Here is a 16,803-nt window from a genome sequence, read left to right as displayed (position 1 = left end):
GGAGGTGCCAGGGGTTCTCCCTGCTGGCCCCACAGCTCGGGGGGGCTGCAAACCAAGCTCTGCCCCAGATGCCCCCAGCCCTGGCAGCGGGCACGGGCACCAAATCCACCTGTAAGGGCTTTCCCAGGGCATTCCACAGGATGCTGTTGGGATTTGAGATAAAATAAATTATTATTATTTTCTTGTATGACCCAATGCTGGCTGAAACCTCCGATTTTTCCTTTTGCTGTTGGAAGATCCCGGAGGGGCCGGGGCAGCTGAGCCCCCCCGAGCCCGGGGAGGCGCTGCCAAGCCCGGCAGTGCCGCTGAGCCGGGCCCGGCCGCCGCTCGGTGCCTGCAGGAGCGCTCTGCTGAGGGGGCAGGGACTCGGTGCCATTGAAGTGCTGCCAATTAAATCAGGTCACTCCGACATCGAGCTCCGAGCTCTCCTCGGCGTGTGCGCGGCCCCGCTCCAGCCCTGAGCTCCTGCCCCACTCCAGCCCCGATCCAGCCCAGCCCCAGCCCAGCTCCAGTCCCACTCCATCCCCATTCCAGCCCCTCTCCAGCTGCAGCTCCAGCCCCTCTCCAGCTCCAGCTCCAGCCCCTCTCCAGCTCCAGCCCCACTCCAGCCCTGTTCAGCCCCGCTCCAGCCCGGTTCCGGTCCCGTTCCAGCCCCGCTCCAGCCCCAGCCCCGCTCCAGCTCAAGCCCCGGGCGATGGTTCTGGGAAGGATCCAAGCCCCCGGCTCAGCTCGCCAAGCCGAGTGTGAGATGGGGACTCCATGGCCGCTGTCACCGCTCCCCACCCCGGGGCCCTCTGGCATTCCCCGCCGCTGGGAAAAGCTTTTCTGGGGTGCAAAACAAAGCTGGGGGTGGTCTGCTGCCCCCACCCCAAGCCCTGCCCTTGTCCGAGCCCCACAGCTGCCGCTGACAGGTCCCTGTCCCCATGTCACGCTGGGTGTCACCGTGGCTGGGGGTCTCCACAGCGCCCCGGGTGACACAGCTGCGACCCCAGCTCTCTCCTGAGCAAAAGGCAGATTCTTCCCAGTTTTTCCCGAGGTTAAGAGTCCCTGAACATTCATTTTTGGGGAAAACCAGCCGCTGGCAGCGCGTCCTGCTTGGGGAGCGCGCTGGGAACCCCTCGGGGTGTCTGCGCTGTCCCCTTGTCCCTTGGAGGGACAGGCGGCTGGCGGGGCCACGCGCGGCCGGATCTCTGGAAATGCCAGGAATTCCCGGTGGGCAGAAGGAAATTCGGGACACAAATCCCAAATCCGCCGAGCGTCCCGCTCCCTTCCCAACCACCCCCGCAGCCCCCCGGGCTCTGCGACCCCCGCCTGCGGGGAGGGGACGGCGGTGGCGCAGCGGGAGCACTGCGGATCCCCAGGGCCGGCTCAGCATTCCCGGGAGCGGCTTCATCCCTCGGGAACATCCCCCGGGAGAGGCCGCGGCTGCTGCCGGAGCCGCAGGGGTTAAGGCGCAGCCGGCAGGAGCTGCCTCGGGTGGGTGGCACGTCGTGGAGACAAGGCTGGAGTGAGGAGGAGGAGGAGGATTGGGGAGGAGGAGGAGGATTGGGGAGGAGGAGGAGGAGGAGGAGAAGGAGGAGGAGGAGGAGGGACTGAGCGGCTGCAAAGGCGCCGGGCGAGCGAAGGGTGAAGGGCTCTCCCCGCCGCCTCCAGCCCCGAGGGTCAGCGTGGCCGGAGGCTCCTGCTGGCCCTGTCCCCGTCCTAAGCGACAAGGACGGGCCCCTTCAGCGGTGACAGCCCCAGAGCCACCCGGCCTTTTGTCTGCCAGACGAGCCAGATGTGCGGGCAGCTGTGGCGGGGGGTGGCAGGCGGTGACAGCGGCGCCGGGGGACGGGGACAGACTCCGAGGGTGAGTCGGGGGCCACCGCCGTGGTTTGGGGTTTCGGCCGGGGGTGACTTTGGGGGGGGCTCCTGCGCTCTGCGGGGGTTTGGTTTTTTCCCCATTCCAGAGCTTCGCTTTCCCTGCTCGGTGGTGGATTTGAGGAGAAATGGTGCCTTTGGAAATAAAAGGGGTGGGAAAAAAAATAGGGAATGGACAGCGAGCGGTGCTCCGGGAGCGGGTGAAGGCTACGGGAGGCAGCCAGGGATGGTTCCCAGGTGCGGGGAGCCGCATTCCCGCTCCTGGAAACTCCTCTGGGATCCAGCGGATCCTCAGCCCGGCTCGGGTGGGAATGGGGGGTGCTGGCGGCGGAGCCGGGGGGGATGCGCTGGTCACGGAGCCGCCGGCGGGGCCGGAATCCAGGGATGCTGGCAGGATGCGATCCAGGCGGGAGCGGCGCTTCCCGGGCATTAACCCCTCGGTGCCCGAGCGACGCGGAAAATGTGACGGGAGGGACATTCGGTGTGGAATTCATAAACATCACGGTCCTTGAGGCTCCTGCCCAGCCCTTCTTCACCCGCTCGGCCACCCCAGGGAGGGGACAGCCACCAGAGGGGGTGGGGGACAGCAAAGGTGATGGCAAAGGACACGTCGGGAGCAGCCGCGCTGTCATTTCGGTGTCATTTTAATGTCATTTTCCTGCTTTCTGGGCCGCTGCCGTGTTTACCTCCCCCCGCTGCCCCTCCCCGCCGCGGCTGCACCCGCCCGCAGTGCCCGGCTCCCCGTGCCAGCGCCCAGCCCTGCCCGGGGCTGCGCCCTGCCGGCCGGGAGAGCCCCGGGATCATCCCGGGAGCCGCTCCGAGAACGGGCTCGGGGCTGGCAGGGACCCCGAGCGCTGCCCTCGCCTCTCCCGGTGCTCAGCCCGGCCCTGGCCGCCTCCTCTGGCTTCTCCCAGAGCCTGGGAAAAGGGATTGGAGGCAGCCAGGAGGAGCGGGAGAAGCCTCTGGAGGCGCAGGGCTGGTCCCGGTGAGAGCCCGGAGGGGAGCGGGGTGTGCCCCTTGGAGCGGCGTTTCCAGGGATGCTGGCTGGAGCTGCAGGTGGGTGCTGCCATCGCTCCTGGGCACCGGGATCTGCTTCCTCCAGGCTGGATGTGCCGGCAGCTCCGGAGCCACCTCTTTCCGCTCTTGTGTCCCCTCCTGTGTCCCCTCTGTGTACCCTCCTGTGTCCCCTCTGTGTCCCCTCTGTGTCCCCTCCGTGTCCCCTCCTCGGGACGCGGCGCTGGTGCCGAGCCAGGAGCCAGCCCTGCCCTCCCGAGCCCCGATCCCGCAGTCTGGATGCGGGCAGAGCCCCTGGAAAAGCCGCGGTGGGAATGGCTCATCCCCGGCCCGCTCATCCCGAGCCTGCGGTGACAGGAGCTGGCTCAGGACAAGATTCCCTGTCCTGGGATTGTCCTGGGATGTCCCTCGGGTGGCGCCGGGGACATGGGGCAGCGTCTCCCGGCTCCAGCCCTGGCTCCCTGTGCCAGAGGATCCCGAGCCTGCCCTGCTGAGGCTTTTCCTGGCATTCCCGGCTCTCTGTGTCCCCTCTGCGGGCAGTGGGAGCGGCTCTGTCACCTGCTGCCACCGCTGGAAGTGGCAGAGCGGGATCGGGATCTGAGCCAGGCTCGGCCTCCGCTCCTCGGCCATCCCCAACCCTTCCCTTTCCTTGGGATCTCCCTTCCCATTCCCAACCCTTCCCATTCCCAACCCTTCTCTTTCCTTGGGATCTCCCTTCCCATTCCCAACCCTTCCCATTCCCAACCCTTCCCATTCCCAACCCTTCCCTTTCCCAACCCTTCTCTTTGGCCGGGATCTCTCTTCCCATTCCCAACCCTTCCCATTCCCAACTCTTCCCATTCCCAACCCTTCTCTTTCCTTGGGATCTCCCTTCCCATTCCCAACCCTTCCCATTCCCACCCCTTCCCATTCCCAACCCTTCCCATTCCCAACCCTTCCCTTTGGCCGGGATCTCTCTTCCCATCCGCAGCAGAAAACCGGGAGCGGAGCCCTGGCAGAGCCTGCGGGATCCCTCTGGCACAGGGAAAAGGGCCGGGAATTCTGCAGGACCCCGATCCAAGCCCATCCCGACCCCATCCTGCCTCAGCGGGGCTGTGGAGCTGCAGGAATTCTGCTTTTCCCAAAACCGCGGGCGTTGAGCTGGAATTGCCCCCTGAAGGGTTCAGAGGAGCTGCTCCCATTCCCACAGAAGCTCGGATTCCCATGGAATTCCGATTCCAGAGGCAGCTGAGGGATCATCCCTGCTCCTGCTTTTAGCTGGAAAAACACTTCCCTGCCGTTTCGGGACGTGATCCTGGATTTCCGGGCTGGGACAGGGATTGGGGGGATGCCGGGAATGTCCAGAGCTGGCATGGGAAAAGCTGGGAATGCCGCCCGTCCACGTGAATCCCAAACACGCAGCTCTGCCCCTTTATTCCCAGATCTTCTCCTGGATCACCCTGCTCATGAACGCCTCTTCCCTTCCCTGGGAGATTCCACGGGATAACATTCCCGATTGTCCCAAAAAGCCAGTCCAGGACACAAAAATTCGCCCCCACCCCTCTTCTGCTCCCAAATCCCTTTCCCAGGACTGGAAGGAGCTGTTCCCGCTGTTCCCAATCCCAAGGTTCCAGCCCCTGGAATGAGGGCTGGGCTGTCTCTCCCTCGTGACTTTGGTTTTATGGGATTATTCCCAAGGGAATAATTCCCAGTTCAGCTGGGCAAGGAGAATTCCAATCCCATCGCTTCCCTCCAGGGCACCGGGATAAGCAGGAAAATGGGATGAGTTTAAAACTCCTGAAATTTGGGGGCGTTCCCTGCGGGAAAAGCCCCGCACTGGGATTTTGGGGTGGAATTTTGGGATCAGGATCACTGCCCCAGAGTCAGGGGATAAACCTGGATAAACCTGGATAAACCTGGCTGCTTCCAGCACCCATTTATCCAGAACCCAGGCAGCCTCTGGAATGCCCACTGGACATTCCAGGACACCCATTTATTTATGGGAAGCTTTGGAAAAAGTGGATCCAGCGGCTCAGTTTTAGGATTTTTTGGGAAAACCGCCCCGGGATTCTTTGCTGTCCCTTCTCCATCCAGCCAGGATTTTCCCATGGAAAATTCCCAGACATTCCAAGGTGGGATGGGAGCTGGAAAACCCCGCTCCAAATCCTGGCAGTGGGAGCTGTTTGCAAACACTGGGGAAAAGCAGGAATTACGTGGCGGCTCTGTTTGGAGCGCGATCCCAGAGAACAAATAAATATGGGAAAAATTGGGATCCGTTCCCAGACAATTCACAAAGGCCTTAATTGGGACTGAAGTCTGGGGCTCTTCTCACCCAGACTTGATCCATAAATTATTCGGGGTAAATTATCCGGGATAAATTATTCGGGATAAATGATTTGGGATAAATTATTCACCAGCGCCGCTTGGAATTAAGGCTGAGTTTTCCCTCCAGGAATGATCCTGGATTTTCCTGACCCTCTCCAGGCTCCAGAATCCCCAAATCTCTGTTAAAATCCCATTTCTAATGGAATTTGGAACCATCCTAAAAAAAATAAATAATCAATCCCAGGTGAAATTTGGGGTTTTCTCCTTCCCAGTGGACAAAATGAGGAGAATCCAGGCTGGGAAAGGAATTGTTTTTTTTCGGGAAGAGAAAGGTTTTATTAAGGAATTTTAAATGAGGAATTTGGAATCAGCAGGAAAAGGGGTTTTGCATCTTAACCAGCTTTTCCCGAAGGATCAGAGGAGCCGGCTCCAGATCTTTTTTTAGGAAGGAAAAGAAGCAGCTTTGCTTCCCTGATTCCCGGCAGGACCTTTGGGAATAAAGAGTTGGGGGGGGGAAAAGGATTAAAAATACAAATCCTGGCTACCTGGAAAAGAGAAGAAAAAGGGATTTTCCCTATTTATTATCCATTAAAAATGCGCTGATTCCAGGAGAAGCTTTTCCAAAGCTTTTCCATCGTGTGGTTGTCGCCCTTTCCAGGACGATCCTTAAATTCCAAGGAGCATTTTGGTCGCTCCAAGCGGCGTTTGACGCCTCATCAAAGCCTCTCCCTCGCCTTGAAATTCCCAAAAAAACAAGGAAAAAAAGGAAAAAGGGCGACGGCCGATTTGCAAATTGCTGCGGAGCCGCACTTTTCCCAGGAATGTTTGGATTCCCATGGAAAATTCTGAGCTCGGTCCCATCCCTGAGTCACTTTTCGCAACTCCCACGAGCTCCAGGGATGGGTTGTCCCGAGCTCCCGCATTCCCGAATTCCCGGAGTTCGGCGGGATTCATCCCTTTGGAAGCAGAGAGGGGCAGGATCTGGGTCAGTCCTTCAGAATTCCAAGTCCCTGAATTTCCATCCACGCTGAAATTCCCTTTTCATGGAATTCTTGTTTAAAAAAAAGGGGATTTCAGGGACATTTTCCGGCTGTTTTTATGGCTCTTTAATAATTCCTTGGCTCCCTTTTTCCCAGTAAAATCCTCTTGGGAAGCGCTGCTTCCTTTGGCTTGGCCCAGGATTTTCTCAGTTTTCCTGGAATTCCCAAGATGCTGAAAAGATGGGAAAGCGGGAATTTCTCCTGCTGTGTCCACACTGGTGGTGGGATTGGGAAACGGATTTGGGAAACGGATTTGGGAAACGGATTTGGGAAATTGATTTGGATCCATCAGGAGCCCTCAAGGTCTATGGGGACAGGGATCAGCTTTTCCTGCTGCATTTTCCAGGTTTTCCTGCTGCAGAATCCCTGGAAACGGAGGGGTTTTTCCATGGGAATGAGGGGGATGAGCAGCTGGGATATTCCTTGGATGTCTGAAGCTTTTCCTTCCTGCTCCAGGGCCATTCCCAGCGCTGCCCGTGGCCAGCTCACCCTGGCTCATCCCAGTTTTTCCTCCATGGATTAATTCCCTCTTCCCTCCTCTCCCAGAGCTCAGTGGGATGATTTGATTCCAGAGGAGCTGCAAGTGGAATTTACCGGGAATCGGGGAGGGTTTTTCCAGCCGGTGGGCACCGGGGAGGATGCTCAGGATCCACATCCCGCTGGAAAATCCCACTCTGGGAGCGCCGGGAGAGGCTCAACCCGCAAAATTCCAGAGAAACCCCAACTCCCCGAGCCTTTCCCGGCGCTTCCAGAGGGATTTTTCTCCATCCCACGGATCCGCTCTGTGCCCGCCGAGGGGGCGAGGCAGCCCCGGAGCCCTGCCTGGCAGTTGCCATGGCAACCGTACATTTTCCTTAGGATTCCTAATGATTCCTTGGCATCCGCGTCGATCCACGGCTTTTTTTGGGATGCTGGAGGTTGTTCCCCTTCCTAGGCGGGGCTGGATCCGCTTGGAAAACCTGGATTTGATCTTTTCCCGGCTTTTTTTTTTTTATTATTATTATTATTATTTATTGCTGGATCTTCCCTCCTTTTCACCCTGACCTGCGGCCAGAGATTCCAGACTTGGAATTTGTCAGGAATTGGGAGCTGGGCCCTGCCGGCGGGACCTCGTGCGAGGTTGGAATGCTCCAGAGAAAAACAGGGAGAGGCTTCCCTGGGATTGGGAATGGCTCTGATCCCACGGCGCTTCCACAGGTGCCATCCTGAGCTGGAATTCCGTGGGAACAGCCATGGGGGTCTCCCCTCTCTTTGTGACCCCATCCCAGCGCCCATTCCCGAGGCTGGAATTCCCTGGAATCTCTGCCCCATCCTTGCCTCCCTTTCTTCCGGGAGGAGCAGTTCCATCCATGGATGGAGAGACAAAAAAGCTGGAAGCGGGAAGAGCCCGGTGGGGCATCCACACCAGAGCAAAATTCCCGGTTCTCCAGTGAAATTCCCGGTTCTCCAGTGAAATTCCCGGTTCTCCAGCCCTCTCCAGCCTCCCTGTGCAGCATTCCCGCTTGCGGCAATAGCCCTGAGATTGGGAATATTTTTCCCAACCACAGGAATATTTTTCCCAACCACAGGAATATTTTTCCCAACCACAGGAACCTCTGGAGAAATAACAGGAGCGCTCCCACCAGGGGTTCGGTTTTAATCACAGCCAGGGAATCATTCCCGGTTTTTTTTCCCCCACTTTGAATAACCTGGATTTCCCCTCCCTCCCTGCCTGGGGGAGGTTTATGGAGCCTGGATTTATCCCTCCGGAGGGAATCCCACACCAACGCCGCGCTGGAGGAATATTCCTTCCCAAAATACCCCGAGGGGCCGCGCTGGAGCAGCCCCCGGCCATTCCCAACCTTTGGATTTGAGGGCTGGGAGGTTTTCCCACCCAATCCAGGATCCTGGAATGCCGGGAGCCGCCTCCTCCAGCGTTTCCAGTGGGAGCGGATTGGTTGGGATGCGCTCCGCAGGCCTCCGTGGCCTTTGGATGCCACAAATTCATGGAAAACCAGGTGGATTTGGGAGTTCAGATCCTTTGACATTCCCGTCCCCATCCCGCTGCCCTTGGAGAAGGGGAAGGGGCGGAGGTTTGGGGGGAGCTGCTCTGCAAATGTTAATGAGGAATTAATTATCGATCATTCCCGCCGGGAAGGGCGCTGGGAATGACACAGCGGCGTCCCTGGAGCGGCCCTGAACGGAGCAGAACATTCCATGGAATTCTGGGGGGTTGAGCCCTTGCCTGGGCTCCCGGAGAGGGATTTTCCAGCGGGATGTGGATCCTGTGCATTCCCAGGAATCCTCAGCGATGGGAAGGGCTCTAAATGATCCCTCGGGAAGGAGATCCTGGGGATGGCTCTGGAAAAACTCGGCAGCCACAGGCGGGAAGGGCGTGTGGCAGGAGGGGAATATTCGGGATATTCTGGGAATGCACCTCCGACCTCTCCTGCCTGGAAAAGACTGGATTGGGAAATTCCAGGGAATCACGGCCCTGTGCGTTAGGAAAAACGAGCCAAGGCTCTGCAAATCACAACAGAGAGAGGTGTCAGGGAGATAAATACCCCAAAATCAGATTTTTCCTCCTTCCCCATTCCCTCTCTGCCAGGAATGTTCTGGATTTGCCGTTGGAAACGTGGGATTTGGGAACAGCCGGAGTTCAGCTCCTGCTGCAGCCCGGAGCCGCTGCCAGGCGCTGGAGCTGCTCCCAAAAATGCAGAGAGCTGCAGCCCAGCGCAGCTCGGGGGGGTTGAAAACCTGGATTTCCCAGAGGGAAGGACAATCCAGCCAAAATTCCATCTCCCCAGTCCCGGATTTCTCCAGGGGCAGAGCTCAGCCAGCTTTTTCCCCCATGGAATTTGGACAATTCCAAATGTTCCAGTTAACGCCATGCCCTGAGGCTCGGGGATAAAACGAGACGGCCCCAAGGCTAAAAATGATGGATTTGAGGCTTTCCTGGCTAAAAATGATGGATTCGAGGCTTCCCACAGCCCGGATTTGACTCCTGGATCCTCTCCTGATCCTGGCCATGGTCCGGGATGTCCCTGGAAGAGCTGGAAGCCACCCCAGGAGCTGTCGCTGTCCCCAGAAGCGTCCCGCTCTCCCCGGCCCCGCTCCCTGCTGAGCTCTCGCTCCCGATTTTCCCAAGTGGAGGAGGGAGAAAGGCCGGGAAGATCCCTGGGGATTTATCCCGGCAGGAATGAACATTCAGAACCCCACGGGAGGCGCTGGGCTGAGTTTTGGAGATGGGATCCAGCCACCGGAGCATCTCCTCAACCTCCGACGCTCCCGCGGGATGGGATGTGCGATCCCTAGGGAATGACGGCGGGATCCAAACGGAATTTGGATCTGGAATATGCAGTTCGCTGCCAAGAGGACCGAATTCCACCTTTTTTCCAGGCTGGAGGCTGAGCCTGGATCAGGGAAACCACAGGAACCTCGTGGGAGCGTTTTGAAGTGGGGAGCGGGGGGAAAAACCACAAGCAAAACAACGATCCCAGAGGGCAAAACAACAATTCCAAAGGCGAGACAGCAATTCCAGGGCCTGGAAGCGGCAGGATGAGCACAGCAGGCTGATTTCCCAGCCCTCCTCATTAAAATCCAGCCGGAGAGAGGCAGAGAAGCACCGAGATAAGAGAGAAGAGGCGGCTGCAGCCCCCGGGTGCCCGAGCCGAGCTCTCTGCTACCCCCGGCTGCGTTTTTAGCTCCTGGCTGCTTCCCAGACAAACAGGAATAACGGGAATCACGTTATCGCCCTCCCTGCCCACGGAGATGCAGGAGGATGGGGAAATACGGGAATTTAAAATTAAAAAAAATATATAAAAATCTCATCCCTGTGCATAAAACAAGGATTGAGGGAGGGGAGAAATCGCTGGAAAAGCAGAATCGTGGTGCTGGTGGGTTTGGAGAGGATTTTCCCCCATCCTGGTGGCTCCAGCCTGGCTTTGGACACCTCCAGGGGTGGGAAAAGAGGTGCCGATTTCTTCCCAAAATCCCATCTAAACCCACCCTCCTCCCGCTGGGAATAGCTCCAAGCAAACGCTTCCAAAGCCGCTTTTCCTGAGCAAAAAATCCCGGCTCAAACCTCGGCAGGGACTTTGCCAGGTTTCCCCGTGGAAATGTTCTCCAGATTTCCCGGGGAAATGTTAATTTTAAGGGAATAATATCCAGAAATGGCAGCTGGAGGCTGCTGTGAGGGACAGGGGGTGGCACATGGGGACATCGCTGTCACCCTCGGGGTGCTGCTGGCTTTGGGGGGTGAAGGAAAGGGGGGCGGGAACGGCCTCGTATCCCAGGAAAAGCCTCGTATCCCAGGAAAACTCTCCCATCCCAGGATCAGCCCCGTATCCCAGGAAATCCCCTCCTGGCAACATCCACCTCGGGAACACCCACCCCGCCCAACTTCCGAGCACCAAAACCCGCCGGGATTTCTGAGAACGCCCTCAAAGACACAAAGTTTTCCCGGTGGCGGCTCCTGGATCCCATCTCCCGTCTCCAGCGCCGCGTTCCGGGAGCTCGAGGTTTCCATGGAAGCTGCGGCGGCCGCGGGGCTCAGCCCGGGAATACAGATGAGCGGAGAAGGGGGGGCGGTTGCCACGGTGCCGGCGACATTCGGGGCCCTTTGTCCCGTTATTTCTTCCTCCTTTTTCCCCTCTTTTTCTCCTTTTTCCCTTTATTTCTCCCTCCTTTGTCCCGTCGTTTCTCCGTTGGTTTTCCCGGCTGAGCCGGGGGATTCGCTCCGGAAGAGGCGCCGGGGTTTGCTCGGAGCTGGGAGATGCTGGAGGCTCCCGGTTTCCTGGCGAGGGTGGGGTTAGGTGGGATTTTGGGGATGAAATCCCTCCCTGGGAGGAGCTGGGATGGAATTCCCAGAGAATCCATGCCTGCCCCAGCCCTGGAAGTGTCCCAGCACAGGCTGGAGCATCCTGGGATATTGGAAGCTCCTGCCCAAGGCAGGGGCAGGACTGGGATGATCCTTAAGGTCCTCCAACCCAAACCATTCCACAATCCTATAAAAAATTCCAGTTTCAGGAATCCTGACTCATTCCCAGATTGGAAATTCCCAGAGAATCCTGGAAGTGTCCCAGGCCAGGCTGGAGCACTCTGGGATAGTGGGAATGTCCCTGCCCATGGCACTGGATGGGATTTGAGGATTCCATTGCAGGATCCCATCATTCCATGAGAATTCCCTCCTGCCCCAGGCAGGATCCCGCTCCCAGCATCCCAACTTTCCCCAGGGGCTGGATGGAGATGGAAAACCAGGAATGGGTGAGGGAAGGATTTTCCCACAGCACCCAACGGCCACTTCCCATCTGCCCACGCCTGGTGTGTGCCGGATCCAGAGGAACTGGAGAAGATGGAAAAGATGGAGAAGCTGGGGAATCCAGAGAAGATGGAGAAGCCAGGAAAGCTGGAGAAGTCGGAGAGCAGCCCCGAGCTCAGCTCGCTCCAAGATTTTCCCTGGGAGCCGCCATCCCTCGGGAATGTTGCACTCGGAGCGGAGCCGCGGGACCAGCAGGGACAGCAGGCAGGGCCACCCTGTCCCCAGCAGGAATTCCGGGAGCTGCTTCCCAGGCAGAGCGGGATCAGCCCCATCATTTCCCGGGATTTTTCCCCCTCAGCAGAGACCCCTCACTGCCAAAGCTCTTCCTTTCCTCCCAGTTTGCTCCTTTCCGTGGATTTTAGTCGCAAGTTTTCCCAAATCCACCATATTTCCACAAGTTCAGAGTCCTGGATTATCCCGTATCCAGGAATTTTCCCAGCCATCCATGCAGCAACCCTGTCCTGTGCTGGGAAAATCGGGATAAAATCCAATTATGGACAAACCCAGCAGAGCTGGGGGGCTTTTCCCTGGAAAACCAGGGTTGGAACCAGGTGCCTTTTCCAGACTTTCCTTCACAACTTGAAGAAAACAAATAAACACCCCCCTCCAAATCCCTCCATAATATGTTTTATTTCAGGGGAAAAAATTCCCGAGATATTTAAACAGCTGGAGACTTTTATAGACCCGAAAATGCCGGAGCACTTAAAAGGAAAGGTGTGGATCCATCAGAGGGAAGCGGGAATCGATAGATCCATCTTTTCCTTTCATGCTGGTTCTCCGGGAGCAGCTTTAAAAGCAGCGGGAAAGGAGGGAAAGAGTGGGATTGATCCGGGAGGAGTCGATGTGGAATAAACGCGGCTCGGGAGCCCTTTCCAGGGGATAAAACAGAAACTTTGCTTTTCCCGCTTTTTTAATGTTTGGGGTTTTTTTTTTCCCTGCTGGGTGAGAGGCTTTTAAGGGAAGAAAAGGTTGGATTTGGGTCAGCGTGGGGCAGGAGAGCCGGAGGAAATCTTGGAATGAAATTCCATTCCCGCTCCAGCTGGACTGGGAGAGGGGCAGGAGGTGCCGGGGGGTTCAAACCCATCCCAGCCTGAGCATTCCCGGTGTTTGGGGGAGGTTTTTCCCTAAGGAATGTCCCATTGGAGGGCTGCAAGTGGGGCTGGAGATCCCCGGTGGGGGAGTTCGGAGCTGGGGAGGATGAGGAGCAGGGAGCAGAGCCCGCAGGATGATTTTCCCCATGGATAATTATCCCCGTGGATAATTATTCCCAACGCCCGCAGCTCTGGCTCTGCTCAGATCCAGGGGCTGCTGGGGGTCCTGGGCAGATTCCATGGGATAATTCCACCTGGATTTTCTGGGATGAGAGGGAACAGAAAATGCCATGGGTATAAAATGGAATTCATGGATTTGTTCTGAGGTTCCTTGGCAGATTCCACGGGATAATTCCGCCCAGATCCCGTGGGACGGGAGGACACAGTTAAATCATGGATATAAAGTGGAATTCATGGATTTGTTCTGAGGGTCTTGGGGGTCCTGGGCAGATTCCATGGGATAATTCCACCCAGATTCTCTGGGATACGAGGGCACAGTGAATGCCATGGATAAAAAAATGGAATTCATGGATTTGCTGGGCAGTTTCGAGGGCACTGGGGGTCCTGGGCAGGGCCCTGGGGGTGCCGTGCTCAGGTTTTTACCTCTCCAACCTGTTCCTTGTCCCTGCCCCTTGTTCCCCAGCAGCTCCTCTCACCCAACTTTGCTGTTTCTCCAGGAATGACCTCGAGGAGGAGCCCAGAAGATGCAGCCGAGCCTGGCAACGACTCCTTTGAGGAGGAAGAAGAGTCCCAGCTCTGACTGAGGCGCCCCCAGTGCTTTAAGCTCCCATTTCGGGGGCGCTGGGCAGGGGCCGACGCTTCCAGGGGCTCGCATGGAGCATCGCTCCCCACGGGCACCGTCCCCACCTCGCCGTCACGCCGTGGCCAGCTCTGGATGCTCCCTGTGACCTTCTCCAGCCCAAAATGAGAGGCCTCCAGGCCAGCTGCCTCCTGCTGTGCGTGGTGGCCGCCGGCGCCATGCCCACGGTGCCCTGGCGGGTGGCGTGTCCCCCGCGCTGCGTCTGCCAGATCCGGCCCTGGTACACGCCCCGCTCCGCCTACCGCGAGGCGGCCACGGTGGATTGCAACGACCTCTTCATCACCTCGGTGCCGCCAGAGCTGCCCGAGGGCACCCAGACCCTGCTGCTGCAGAGCAACAACATCGCCAGGCTGGAGCAGGGCGAGCTGGGCTACCTGCGGAACCTGTCGGAGCTGGATCTGTCGCAGAACAGCTTCTCCGACATCTGGGATTTCGGGCTCAGGAACATGCCCCAGCTGCTCAGCCTGCACCTGGAGGAGAACCAACTCTCCGAGCTGCCCGACGGCAGCTTCCCGGGCTTGGGGAACCTTCAGGAGCTCTACCTGAACCACAACCGGCTCCGCCGCATCGCCCCCCGCGCCTTCGCCGGCCTGGGCAGCCTCCTGCGGCTCCACCTCAACTCCAACCTGCTGAGGACGCTGGACAGCCGCTGGTTCCAGATGCTGCCCAGCCTGGAGATCCTCATGGTCGGGGGGAACAAGGTGGACGCCATCCTGGACATGAATTTCCGGCCCCTGGGCAACCTGCGGAGTTTGGTGCTGGCCGGGATGCAGCTGCGGGAGATCTCAGATTACGCCCTGGAAGGGTTGAGGAGCCTGGAGAGCCTCTCCTTCTACGACAACAAGCTGGCAGATGTCCCCAAGAGGGCTCTGCAGCAGGTGCCCGGCCTGAAATTCCTGGATCTGAACAAGAACCCGCTGCAGAGGGTCAAGCAGAGCGACTTCACCAACATGCTGCACCTCAAGGAGCTGGGCCTCAACAACATGGACGAGCTGGTGTCCATCGACCAGTTCGCCCTCATCAACCTCCCCGAGCTGACCAAGCTGGACGTCACCAACAACCCCAAGCTGTCCTTCATCCACCCCAAGGCCTTCCAGCACCTTCCGCAGCTGGAGACGCTGATGCTCAACAACAACGCCCTAAGTGCCTTGCACCGGCAGACGGTGGAGTCGCTGCCCAACCTGCAGGAGATCAGCATCCACGGCAACCCCCTGCGCTGCGACTGCGTCATCCGCTGGGTCAACAGCACCCGGCCCCGTGTGCGCTTCATCGAGCCCCAGTCCACGCTCTGCGCCGAGCCCCCCGACCTCCAGCGCCGCCACATCCGCGACGTCCCCTTCCAGGAGATGACGGAGCAGTGCCTGCCGCTCATCTCCGCCCGCAGCATCCCGGCGCGCCTGGAGGCCGAGGTGGGCGACAACGTGGCCCTGCACTGCCGGGCGCTGGCGGAGCCGGAGCCGGAGATTTACTGGGTGACACCGGCCGGGGTGAAGCTGCTGCCGTTTGGGGACGATGGAAAGTTCAAGGTGCACTCCGAGGGGACGCTGGAGATCCGCGGGATCGCGGCGCGCGAGGCCGGGCTCTACACGTGCGTGGCTCACAACCTGCTGGGCGCCGACACCCGCGGCGTCCGCGTGCTGGTCAACCGCTCCTTCCCGCTGGGCAGGGCCGAGCTGGAGCTGCTGGTGGTGGACGTCCAACCCTACCACGTCCTGCTGGCCTGGCGGCCGCGCCTCAACGCCGTCTCCTCCAACCTCACCTGGGCCAGCTCGGCGCCGGGCTCCCGGCTGGGCGCGGCGCGGATCCCGGCGGGCACCCACAGCTTCAACATCACCCGGCTGCGCCCCGACACCGAGTACCGGGCGTGTCTGCGCGTCACCTTGGTGGCATCGCCGGTCAGGGTGGCGTGTGTCACCGCCAGGACTAAAGAGGCCAGCCAGGGGATGCCGTGGGGACAGGGGACGCTGGTGACGGCGCTGCTGCTCTGCCTGCTGCTCCTGGGGGTGGCGGCGCGTGCCGGATCCCGGCGGGAATCGCTCCACGGCGCCGGGGCCGTGCGCGTGGTTTATCCCGTGCGGCCCCGGGGACACCTCCTGGCCGTGGAGGTGCAGGCGGCGCCCCTGGAGTGCTGAGGGAGGACGGATTTTGGGGGATTCAGCGGGATTTTGGGGTGGGTGGGGAAGGGGGGAAAAGGTTTTTTTACCAAAAAAACGACGGGTGTGGGATAAAACGGGATTTCATGGACATGACTTTGAGGAGCCTCTGGATCCGTGTGGAGGGGCTGGATTTGGCCGTGGATCCCAAATAAACCCTGCTGGGAAGATGGGAGGGGAGCGGGAATGCCGCGGGGACGATGCCCCGAGTGGGTGAAGAGCCATAAAGAGGAACCCCAAACCTGCGTCCCCCTGGCACCAGGGACACCCCAGAGGTGTCACCTCCCTCGCTGGACAGTCCCTGCTTTGGAAATACACAAAAAACCCTAAAAGAACCCCTAAAAACGAAGAGGTTCCTTCCTTTGGGATCTGTGTGGGGTCTGGGGTTTCTTCTCTGGGGTTTTTTGGAGCGTTGGGATCATCAAACAAAGCACCCCCAGTGTCACCTCCCTCGCTGGACAGTCCCTGCTTTGGAAATACAAGAAAAACCTAAAAAAACCCGAAAAAGAATTTATTTTTTTTTTCCTTTGGGATGTGTGTGGGGTTTGGGGTTATTTTTTGCGGGGGGTCTTTGGAGCATTGTGATCATCAAGTGTCACCCCCCTGCTTTGTCACTGCTGTCACCTGGAGGGGAAGCAGGAAGGGATTTGGGATTTAAAAAAAAACCCCAGGAAACGGTGATGGTGACATTTCCCTGTGGGGCTGGATGGATCCGGGATTCCACAAAATCCCAGAACTTTTGTGGATAAAGGGTGAAAAAAAAAAACCCCTAAAAAAAACCCCAAAACCTAAAAAAAAAGGAAATAACAGGAAGAAAAGAGGGGAAGAAGTTGTGGGTTTGTGAAAAAAAAACCCAGGGAAAAAACCTGGGAATGTTGGGATGCACCTGGAAGGGTCCAAGGGGCATCGCTGGGATTTGGGAATGGGGGGGAAAAACTGGGATTTGTGGGTTTGGGAAATCAGAAAAAAGCAAATCCCCAGCCACGGGATTTGTGTCCAATTTTCCAGCCGGGAATGTGGATCCTGGAAGGAAGGAGAGCGGCAGGAGCTGGGTGTGGGTGCCCTCTAGTGAGCTCCAGGAGTGCCGATCCCAAAAAAACAGCTGGAAAAGGGAGGAAAATTCCGCTTGGAATTGTCACAGGGATGGATGGGGCGGGTGATCCCACAGGAATGTCAGAGGAGATGGGATTGGGATTTGGAATGGGCTGGAGAACAAAGATCC

General features: G+C 58.5%; 1 protein-coding gene across 1 annotated transcript; it reads left to right on the top strand.

Annotated features, from left to right (window-relative positions):
- Positions 1–1,522: 1,522 nt before the first annotated feature.
- LRRN2 (leucine rich repeat neuronal 2) lies at positions 1,523–16,088 on the top strand. The gene is made up of 2 exons (XM_086861618.1): positions 1,523–1,849; positions 13,286–16,088. The coding sequence occupies exon 2, from the start codon at positions 13,533–13,535 to the stop codon at positions 15,558–15,560; it is 2,028 nt and encodes a 675-aa protein (XP_086717744.1). The 5' UTR covers positions 1,523–1,849; positions 13,286–13,532; the 3' UTR covers positions 15,561–16,088.
- The last annotated feature ends 715 nt before the right edge of the window (positions 16,089–16,803 follow it).

Source organism: Cyanistes caeruleus, chromosome 24 (assembly GCF_971803275.1).
Source record: "Cyanistes caeruleus chromosome 24, bCyaCae1.hap1.1, whole genome shotgun sequence".
Lineage (NCBI taxonomy): Eukaryota > Metazoa > Chordata > Aves > Passeriformes > Paridae > Cyanistes > Cyanistes caeruleus.
Note: the sequence above shows the minus strand (reverse complement) of the source record. Positions and strands in the feature narration are given on the sequence as shown.

What these genes read in the sequence shown, in the direction of transcription:
- LRRN2 (XM_086861618.1), top strand. Translation starts at nt 13,533, where the DNA reads ATGAGAGGCCTCCAGGCCAGCTGCCTCCTGCTGTGCGTGGTGGCCGCC.